The sequence below is a fragment of the Folsomia candida genome, unplaced genomic scaffold (genome assembly GCF_002217175.1).
Source record: "Folsomia candida strain VU population unplaced genomic scaffold, ASM221717v1 Fcan01_Sc011, whole genome shotgun sequence".
NCBI lineage: Eukaryota > Metazoa > Arthropoda > Collembola > Entomobryomorpha > Isotomidae > Folsomia > Folsomia candida.
In genome coordinates this window covers 1358978-1370062 of record NW_019091203.1, presented here as the reverse complement: position 1 = coordinate 1370062, position 11085 = coordinate 1358978, and the positions used below count along the sequence as shown (strand labels likewise).

Below are 11085 nucleotides of genomic sequence, written 5' to 3'. Positions count from 1 at the left end.
CATATTTTCCTTCCTTGAGGATAAATTCATCAATTTTAAATTTCCTCAAATTGATAAGGAAGTTAGAATGTATGAAAAACTAGTTAGACTTTTAAATTACATTTCTGCGTATGTATGTATTTAGGCCTCTAAAAGTTTTGACGTTAGTTAATCTTAAATTGTTAGTTTAAAATAAGCGTAGTGGGGAATTTGCGTACAGAACGTGCACAGTTTACAGTAAAACGCGTGAAATGGATAAAAAGTTCCTCTATTTAATGTACATCCAAAGGACTGGATATATATAAATGAAAAGTTGACCAATAAAAATTCACACTTAATAATTTATTCCTTCAAATTTGTACAAACTGTATGCTCGCACCGGACAAATATTCGACTAGTTGATCGTCCAGATTAGGATAATTTTCATAAATTCATTGCCCAGACAAAAATTGGACTAGACGCGTACACGATACACTTACGCTATACCAGTCAGGCACATGCTTTCGGAGCAATGAGACTACTACAAGCTTTTACAATTTTCCAAAAAGTTTCCACATCATTTTCCACATTCCGGCATGACTACACGGGAATTAGAAACCTCCAGGTTTTCAAGATTTACAAAAAAATATTCGGTGTATATGTCAGATTCCCGTATTCGTACGATTCGTCCACTCAAAGATTTCACGTCACTGCGGGAAAAGATTTGTTATATTCCTTCCATTTGACCGAGCTGGTCATTCTCGTCTCCATAATTCTGATCCTCCTTGAGCTGGTCAATATTGCACATGCAGAAAAAATCGCGATTCTACCGCTAGTTCTGCTACTCATTTCATTCATTTTGTTAACATTCGATTTCCTCAGCGCTGTAGCAATTTCCTTCGTGAAGCGTGAAATTGTCGCCTTTTATAACGACTTTTTTGGTCAGGTCGAATTACTGGAGAGAGGTACGTTCCTTTGAGCACTTGAAAAATTGATTAAGAATTAAGTCAGGTTCTTACGACGGAAATTTGGTTTGAAAGAAAAGTTTTGTGCTTTATATTAAGTCACACCTTCACTGGAATTACACCAATTTCACTTATAGAATTTTAGAAAATTGGGAGTGTTTCTTCAAATAAATTGCAAAGCGTCACTGAAGGTTCTTATTCCTTTGTTTTGGGTAAACTTAAAAAAATCCGTCCTAAGTACTAGGCTTAAAGTTCCATGAATTACCGAATTAAACCTCCGCTCACTTTCTTTCGTTTCTTCAAACTATTTAAACAATGCTATACTTTCGTAAAGTAAATGGACATTGAATTCGAAATTAAAAGTATGCTAAATTCAGAGTAGGGTGAAAAGCAAAGTTTACTCTGGATGTGGTATAATTTAATTAACATAGAATTCTGAATGCATTTGATTTACAAATAACTAGCTTGATTTTCTAATAATAATACACCTGCTCTCATCCGAATAAGAATGAATTTAATACTGCTTCATATGCATTTAAACTTTTGGTTGATTGGTTGTCCTGATTTTTGATAGAACTTCCTCCAGCTCGTGGAAGGAAATGGGATAAGGTTACCATCCTTCTATCCACATTGATCATCATCTCTGCCACCCTGCCCTTCCTGTATGCCATCTTTGTCGCAAATATGACCCTTGGCGACAAAATTTCCCACTTTGAATTCACACCAGCGAACACAAATTGTCCCCTGGAAACATATTTTATTTGCAGATCTACCACCTTTCTACTATTGACGATGTACTACGGCTGGCTTTCTTTCCACAGTACTGCGTCCATCGTTGGGGCCGTAATTACTGGCGCGGCAGTTTTAAATATGATGATCATTTCGCTAAATAATTTAGCACGGATGAGTCCCAATAAGCAGTCGATCCAATTGTATCAAAGGTTTCGCATACTGAACAAGACCATGGAGACGATGTCCAGCGCTCTAGCATCATTATTGCTCTCGTTCGGGTTCGTGTTTACGATTACCTGCAATTACGTAAGCGTTAGAATGTACCGAGTAATTCCCATCCCGTTCAATCTTGTGTTTCCTGTTGGGTCGCTCGTAGCAAAGATTGGAATTATGATTATGCTCCCGTTTGGGATCGCGTGTCATGAGACGAGTAGAAAATTGTTGTTGACGTGGAGAAAGAGGTTAAAACTAAGACGGGGCACGATGAAATACGAGGAGAAAATGGGGGGCGCCTTGAGACCTGTGGGCATCGGGGTGGGTAGTGGAGAATTTAGGTTTTTCATGCTAAAAAAATCGACAAAAACAACGTACTACGTGAGTGTTACGGACTACACGATTAATGCTTTAATGTCTTAAGTAAACAGGTCCACGTCTCTGGAAGAATTAAAATGTCGGGGCCAAAATGCTTGATGAATTTATTGAATTCGATTTCATTATTTGCAAGTCTAAGTGACCTGGAATTGTTTAAAATTTTGATAAAATACATATGTATGGCACTGTTCAATAAGTTTGTGATGCTTTGCTTGAAACACATTTCAAATCGATGACATTTTGCATGCACGGTCCGTAATGATGGATATATAAGGGACCTCTTGAGTTGTAGGATTTAACCTGCCAAACAGTTTAACCTGTGTAAGCAGTGCTAAAGACCCAAACGAACCTGCTTGTGCAAAATTAACAAATAAATCTTATTGAACTCAAATCTGTAAGTCTTATTATGAAATACGGTTATGTTGATTATAAAATGCATTATACAATACCGGTGTGTCATAAAAGCACTAATTTTATGAATAGTCGTCACATATTAATCACAATGTTTAGGTTTCTACAGCCAACTAAGTTGGTAAGAATTTGACCAACCAAACATGTTACCTCACTGGTAATCCAGGTGAATTATTCAAGTCGGAAGTAAACATGTTCAATGTGAAAGTATATAATTTTTGGGTAAAATTCCAACCATCAAGAATGTAATGGATGTAATGGTTTCGGGCAAGGTTTTGCGAAAATATTTAAACAATCCTTTATCTATAATCCATTACATGTGGAAGAATCGTGAAAAATTGGGTTACGTTTGATAAGCATGAATAAACCGTCGTAAGAGCACATGAGGAAGTAGCTTCAGACTCACTTCACTCCAACCACTCCCACTACATATGTCGCGAGAACACTTAATTTCACCGTATTTCATCCACAGATTCAATTTCAGTGAAAATCTCATTTTCCCCCAGACCACACCCCCAAGCGCCAACGGGTGTGGTTCGGTTGCCCCCAAAAAGTCGATAGGATCCTCCCCCAGGGGTCATATTTATGTATGATGTCAAAAACCGATTTCGATTATCTCGTTCCGTTCTCCTGTTATCCTGCTGACAGACAGACAAGCAGACAAAGTCTTCGCATAAAGTAGCTTACTTAATAATTCAGCATAACCCAATTTTCCCAATTATGCGGACCAATGAGTTTGACCTATTTCTGTAAATATGTCCTAAGTACTAGGCAGGATAAAATCGTAGGACTCAACACAGGTTTTTTTCCATTGGGACAAATTAATCAACCTCAATTTTATGCAAGTTTGAACGGACGTTGATACTGATAGTTATGTATGTGAAGTTAATTACAGTTTTAAATTACTTTTCGATGAATGTACATTTCTAACCGTTTTGATAATAGTTTAGCTTACGTTTAGTTAAACGAGATGTTGGACGTGCGTCAAAAAGAGCTGCACCACACAATATTAAAAGAATACTTTCGTTTACACTCAAAACTTTAGGTTTGAATGACACTCAATAATTGATTCTAACAAATTTGCTCAAACTGTTTGCACGCACCTTCCAAATATTTAGATAACTGGTTGATCGTCAAGGACGATTTCCATCAGCTATCGCCGGTAAAAAAGGTCATATTTTATTTTCTGCTGTTTTAGCTCAAAAACCTGCTCAGCGGGTCCGAACTATTCGATTTAGACAGTTTTTAAAATTTCCACGTCCCCCTCCGTCTAATGGTATGGGGGAAAGCACTACCTTTTTTGACAAAACTTGCCAACTTTCTCCCTCGATTGTGAAGCAACCATTAGGCCCACAGCAGTCAAACTTCGCATGGACAATCCCCTGGGTAAGCTTTTGGGTCATCCTGAAGCGCTAGGCCCTACCCGTACTCCTTGACCTCAAAATGACATTAGGTCAAGTTACAAATTTGGTTCATCCATCACTATTTTTTAAATAGCTCGCATTTCAAGAATCCCCAATCGATTTTCTTCATATTTGGTAAAAAATGATTCGAATAATTTGTGCTATTACATTCGTTAAGAATTTTTAATTTTTCTCTAAGGTCAACAAATTTTTCAAAAGGTCAATAGGTCAAGTCTCACATAACCCCATAAGTGGGATATCGTTGGACAGGTCTTGGCGGGAGGATTCAGAATATATATACCTTATGGGGTCTGGGACCACCCTCTAGTTTTTTAGAGACCGATGAGCAATATCGAGTTTTCCTCAATCTATCGCTATGTTAGCTCTTAACCTGCTCCTGTGTTACCGTCAGCATGCACGGAAAACCCAAGCTCAATAATAAATATCAGTCTCTAGAAAACTGGAGGGTGGTCCCAGACCCCATAAAGTATATATATTCTGAATCTTCCCGCGAAGACCTGTCCAACGATACCCCACTTATGGGGTTATGTGAGACTTGACCTGTTGACCTTTTGAAAAAATGTGTTGACCTTAGAGAAAAATTAAAAATTCTTAACGAATATAATAGCACAAATTATTCGAATCATTTTTTACCAAATATGAAGAAAATCGATTGGGGATTCTTGAAATGCGAGCTATTTAAAAATAGTGATGGATGAACCAAATTTGTAACTTGACCTAATGTCATTTTGAGGTCAAGGAGTACGGGTAGGGCCTAGCGCTTCAGGATGACCCAAAAGCTTACCCAGGGGATTGTCCATGCGAAGTTTGACTGCTGTGGGCCTAATGGTTGCTTCACAATCGAGGGAGAAAGTTGGCAAGTTTTGTCAAAAAAGGTAGTGCTTTCCCCCATACCATTAGACGGAGGGGGACGTGGAAATTTTAAAAACTGTCTAAATCGAATAGTTCGGACCCGCTGAGCAGGTTTTTGAGCTAAAACTGCAGAAAATAAAATACGACCTTTTTTACCGGCGATAGCTGATGGAAATCGTCCAAGATTAAAATAATCTTTATTGGACAAAAATTGGACTAGAACATGTTCGAAGGGGTACACGATACCGACGTCCATCAAGCACACAATTTCGGAGCAATGAGACACCCTCAATTTTTAAAAATTTTCCACAGGTTTTATTCCGAATTCTGTAATGGTTCCACGGGAAAGAAACCCCTCCAAGTAGTCAATATTTACAATAAAGTTTTCTGTTTTTATTTCAAATTCCCGTATTCATTTAATTTTACTACTGAACGATTTCAAATCAATGGGGGAAAAAATTTGTTATATTCTTTCTATTTAGCGGAACTAGTCATCCTTATCTCCATAGTTTTAATCATCCTTGAGCTGATCAACTTGGCATATTCAGAAAATGTTTCGATTCTACCTGTCGTTATGCTTCTCGTTTCATTCATCTACTTAACATTCGACTTCATTTGTGCGGTAGCAATTAGCATCGTGAAGCGTGAAATTGTCGCCTTCTACAACGACGTCATACGTCAAATCGAGCTACTGGAAGCAGGTAGGTTCCTTAGAAGGTTTAAAACCCCGTCTAAAGACAGTTTTTATACGTTAATTTCAACTGATTGTTATGGATGAATGATGCAAATAATTTGTGCACCCTCCAAGAAATTATGTTCCTTGGTGTTGAGGGAGCAGACCTACTACCCGTAGATAAGTCCTCACTTAAAAATTGCCGAGTGGAATGCGGTGTATGACTTTATAACTCTTCTCGTGACTTATGATTCTTGCGATTCTTTACTTTAAAATCAAAGCTGGAACTACTAAAGCCAATTACATTTACTAAACCACTTTATTTAATTAGAATCAATTAATTCGTTGGAACATTAATTTTACACGACTTCTCATGACCAACTCAAACCCAAGAATAATCCGTAAAAATATTCACTCACACAGCAACAAAAAAATAGTGGCCCAAACCCAAAAAGAACAGGAAAACTCAAAATTACGGGGTTATGAGACACTCAATTACAATACAAAGAAATAAAGGCATTTTCATACAACTACAAAATATCATTACTTATGAAACCTTATACTAAATTCTACATCCTCCACCTTTTCTTTCGTGAGGAAACGAACAAAAGAAAACCAGATAATTTTACAAACAACTACATGAATTAAAACTAACTTTTGACACTTTAATTCACTGGTCTTCTCACTTTACGTCCAAATCGGGTAGCTATCCCCGGCTCAGTTTCTTTCAACTTTTGCACCGCAGACTCCTGGTCCAATCTGGCAGTCTTCGTGACCTCTGGTGTCACTGCTGGCAATTCCTTCGATGATGAGATCTCCAATGGATAAAGACGTTGAATAGGTCGCAGGAACATTCCTCCCATCGTCTTAACTTTCGCCACCCGGGCTTGATCCTTTCCGAGGAACTCCACAATTCTTCCCATTGGCCAGTCCAAACGCTTCTTATTATCCGCACCGATGAGAACAAGATCTCCAACTTCCAACTTATGCTCTTTCGTCATCTTGCCCTTATGGACCAAAAGTGCAAGATATTCCTTTCGGAAACGATTTCGCAGTTGCACTCGCAACGTCTTCAGTTTTTCATACTGCCTCCTCAGACCACTCTCATCCAAAACCGCTACTTCCGGAAATTCCGCCACAGTTATATCTTGAATAAACATAGCCAGTGTTAGTGGGATGAGGTCGTCTTGGTCCTCATTTACAAAGGTTAAGGGTCTTCCGTTCACGACAGCTTCCACTTCGCAAAGACATGTGAGAAGCTGATCGTAGTTCAATTTCTTATGACCCAGGACACGTTTCAATAAATCTTTAACATTTCTGATCAGCCGCTCCCAAAATCCTCCCCACCAGCTTGCTGTAGGGGGGTTGAACAGCCACTGAATCCTTCTAACTTGGGAATCGGCTTCAATCCTCTTCCAATCCAATTTTCGGAACAAATTGTCCGCTCCGACAAAGTTCGTCCCGTTGTCGCTGTAGATTGTGGTGGGTCGACCACGTCTACTCACGAAGCGAAACAACGCCAACAAAAACGAATCAGTGCTGATCGATGTCACCAACTCCAGATGGATTGCATTTTCATCCAGCTTTTCGGTATGCGCTGGCCAATTTTCAGCCGGACCCTTAAGCCAATCTGGTCCCTCCCACCAACAAGATTCCACTAATTTCGACGGCGAACAACCACGCGACAGCAAATCTGCAGGGTTAATTCCACCTGGAACATGGGACCACTGCTTCGGCTGACTTAAGATGCAAATCTCCTTGACTCTGTTCCCAACAAAAGTACCCCACTCGTCGTTACGCCGAATCCAAGCGATGGCAGTGGTCGAATCACTCCAAAAATAAGTGGGCACATCCTCCATAGATAAGGCTTTCTTGACTGATGCTGTTAAACGACTTGCAATTGTACAACCAAGTAATTCAAGTCGAGGGATTGTGACCTTCTTGATGGGGGCAACTCTTGATTTTGCCTGAATCAGTTGCACTGATACTTCGTCCCCCAGGTCCACACGAAGAAAGACAATCGCAGCGTATGCAAACTGACTAGCATCCGAAAATGTGTGGATTTGACATCTCTCCTGACGAGATGCACAAACATGTCGAGGAATGTGAATGTTGTCCAAATCAGGGACCTCGCTCCACCATTCCAAGAACTCCTTCTTCACATCTTCTTCCAGTTCTGCATCCCACGATGACTTCTCCTTCCATATTTTCTGCAGTAATAACTTTGGGATCAATGTCGCAGGGCTGAGAAATCCCAACGGGTCATAAATCTTCTGCACTTGCGACAGCACCACACGTTTCGAAATTCTTACTGGCAGCTCTTCACGTGGAATCTCAACCTTCAAAATATCTTCATCTTATTCCACTTGAGCCCCAGCACAGTTGTCAAAGGTTGGGACGATCCTTCCGCAGAACTGACCTCCCACTGGCGAAGATCCATCTTGGCATCCTCCAAAAGATGAACTGACTTCTCCTTAAATTCTTCATATTCTTCCATAGTATCCACGGACGTCACACAGTTGTCGACGTAGAGAGATTGGAGTAGTTTTAACGCCACAGCAGAATATTCTCGACTTGCACACTTCAAATGATATTCTATTACTGCTGCAAGTAGAAACGGGCTACAATTAACTCCAAATACTACTCTTGAATGCCTTAGCACCTTGAATTCTTTTCTCCCTGGACTTTCCCACCAGAGAAAACGAAGAAAGTCACGGTCCGCAGGATCCACCGCGATCATCTGGAAAGCCTTGCGAATATCCGAGATGACTCCAATTCTTCTTTCCCGGAACCGCATTAAAATCGATGGAATTAACTCCAATAAATTCGGGCCTTTTTGCAAACATTCATTTAGCGATGGATTTCTTGACATCTTGCACGATGCGTCGAAAACTGGGCGCACGGGCGTGGTCAAACTGTCCGGTTTGAAGACCGGGCGATGAGGCAGGTAGTGGACTAATTTTCCATTTTCTTGCAAGTCCTCCCCACTCACCTCCTCGACGATCCCTTCTTCTATCCACTGCTTAAAAATTCCATCATAGACCTCATATTGATCTGCAGCTTTCAATTTTGTTGTTGCTGCCATCAGCCGCTTCTCCGCCACCATTCTATTACTTGGAATCGGGGGCGCCTCACCAATCCAGGGCAATTTCACCGAGTAGCGACCATCATCGGTTCTTGTTACCGTATTCAAGAAATGCTTTTTAGTTTCCAATTCTTGATCTTCTTTATTCTTTACATCGACAGGATCCATAATTCCTAAAGTCTCCAGACTCCAAAGTTCCGACACGGACGACTGGCAAGACATAAGGGCGCTGGACAAGTGTAACATTGCTTTTGAATGATAACCCGCTGGTAATTTTCCACTCAAGGTCCATCCGAAGACTGACTCCATAGCGGTCAGCCCACACGCCAATTGAACAACTCTTCCTGTCATTAGTTGCCCAAAATAGTCATTTCCCACGAGGACTTCAATTTCTGGATTCTGTGACTTCATGTCACTCAGCATTATCCGGTTCTGTGCTAATTCTTCTAACCACGGACCTTTTGGGATTCTGCGAAGTCGGCCACAAATTTCTGGTTCGTCCAAGACTTCCAAATCTCGTTGAGTATTTCCGTCCGGGCTGGATAATGTTACACGGAGTCGGTTGTGTCGCCGTCTTTCAGTTAACTGGCCGCCGAAGAGAACCTTTCTTGACCATACTTCCCCTACCGGCTCCAATCTTAATGCTTCTGCTGTGTCGCGACGAACACTTGACCCTTGACTCCCGTTATCAAATACAAGACGCGCCACACGGTATCTGCTCTTATCATTGTTGTAGATCCGAACTAGCAGCGTTTGTAATAAGACGTCCCCTGCACATTCATGGCTTGTCATTGCTGATGGGGTACCACCTCTTATTTCTTCTCTGTCGACCGGTCTCGCCTCCTGCTCTTGGGCCTTCTGGGCGACTTCCGGACACATTACCACCACATGTTGTCTTGAACAAATGATGCACTTTAACTTTGCTTTACAGCTGCTTGAAAAAGACCGGACCTTAAGCACTTATAGCAACACTTTCTGTCCCTCACTCTGCCATTCTTCTCTTTCATGGTCATCTGAGGTCCTCGCCAACAGTCAACACTGGCGTGATTCTTGTCACAAAAAATACAAGTTGAACTCTGCCCACTGAATAACCCAGCTGCTGTTGCGACGTCGCTCTTGTGATACCCTTCACCGCGATGATTATCTTTCTTCTTGTCCTTTTCCGGCTGTTTCTGCGATGGGATGACGAATGTGAGCCTCTGAGCTCCCTTAACTTCCGCGCGGATGAACTTCATGAGACAAGTCAGTCTCTCCTCCACCGGCTTAATTTCTTCGTCTCCATATCCGGACAAGGCACTTCTCTGCCACACTTTCACTAATTCAATTGGCAGTCCTGATTCAATCATTGGATAGAGGAACGCTGCACTTTCTTTAAATGTCACTCCAAGGGACTCGAGACCTCTCAAATTGGACTCGAGATCATCATACATACTCGCCAATGAGATATTATCATTCTTCTTTCCAGCATTAGAGATGACCAATTGTTGCAGCTTCCTTACATACACCTCAATGAGTAGCACTTTGTCGCCAAACCTGTCCTGCATAGCCTCGATAACTTTGGGATAATTCTTTGCAGACTGTGGCCAACTTTCAACAAGTTTTGCAGCTTTGGAGCCAGGAACCATTGATTGAACAAGATTCTGAAATTTGTCACAATCGTGGAGTTCTTCATCTAAATGTATCTTCTCGAATTGTGACCAAAAACTAATCCATTCCGTCACTTCGCCTGCAAACTTCTTAATTTCAATTTTGGGCAGCTTGTAAGTCCGATTCTTTTTTGACGTAGTCGACTGCGACGACGATCCGGCTTCGGATTCCGACAGGACCCCAGGCAGGTGAAAAACGCGACGCACTTTGACACAAAAGTCCGACCACTCATCCCGGTACTTATCCATGCTGTCGTACTCTGCTTGGTACTCTTCTTCCGAACACTTATCTGCCAGCATCTTAGCAAGAATCTTGTCATCAGATAACTGCAGGTTTTCTATCGCCACCTTCATCCGTTCCATTTTCACCTCGACCTCCTCCTCATCTGGATTGTCAGAATCCAAAATGATCTTCAATTCGTTGAGTGTCCGAGTGAACTTCCTGCGAAACGGAGTCCTTGTAGCAAATCTTCTCCTTCAAATCTTCCATGACGAAATCTCAGGAAAATATAAAATCCAACAAATACCAAATATTAATATTCAAGTAAGTAACAGCAATTAAAACTGGAATTCTCCAACCTAGGTAGGCTGCGCTTAGGGCCGCAGCAAACCGCTCATTCGGTTCTTCTTATAAATTAACTCCTGGTTGGTCTCTATTGCTCCACCCACTCGGTCTTCTCAAAAGGATGAACGACGGGCAATACGGCAGCAACGTGAATCTTTTCCTCTTCTTTGACCTTGGCACAAG

At 41.2% G+C, this 11085-nt stretch overlaps 1 protein-coding gene across 1 annotated transcript; it reads right to left on the bottom strand.

Moving 5' to 3' along the window:
* Positions 1–9605: 9605 nt before the first annotated feature.
* Positions 9606–10700, bottom strand: LOC110855141. The gene has a single exon (XM_022103562.1). The coding sequence runs from the start codon at positions 10698–10700 to the stop codon at positions 9606–9608; it is 1095 nt and encodes a 364-aa protein (XP_021959254.1).
* Between the last annotated feature and the right edge of the window lie 385 nt (positions 10701–11085).

Excerpts from the sequence above, each read along its gene's own strand:
- LOC110855141 (XM_022103562.1), bottom strand. The coding sequence starts at position 10,700 with ATGGAACGGATGAAGGTGGCGATAGAAAACCTGCAGTTATCTGATGAC.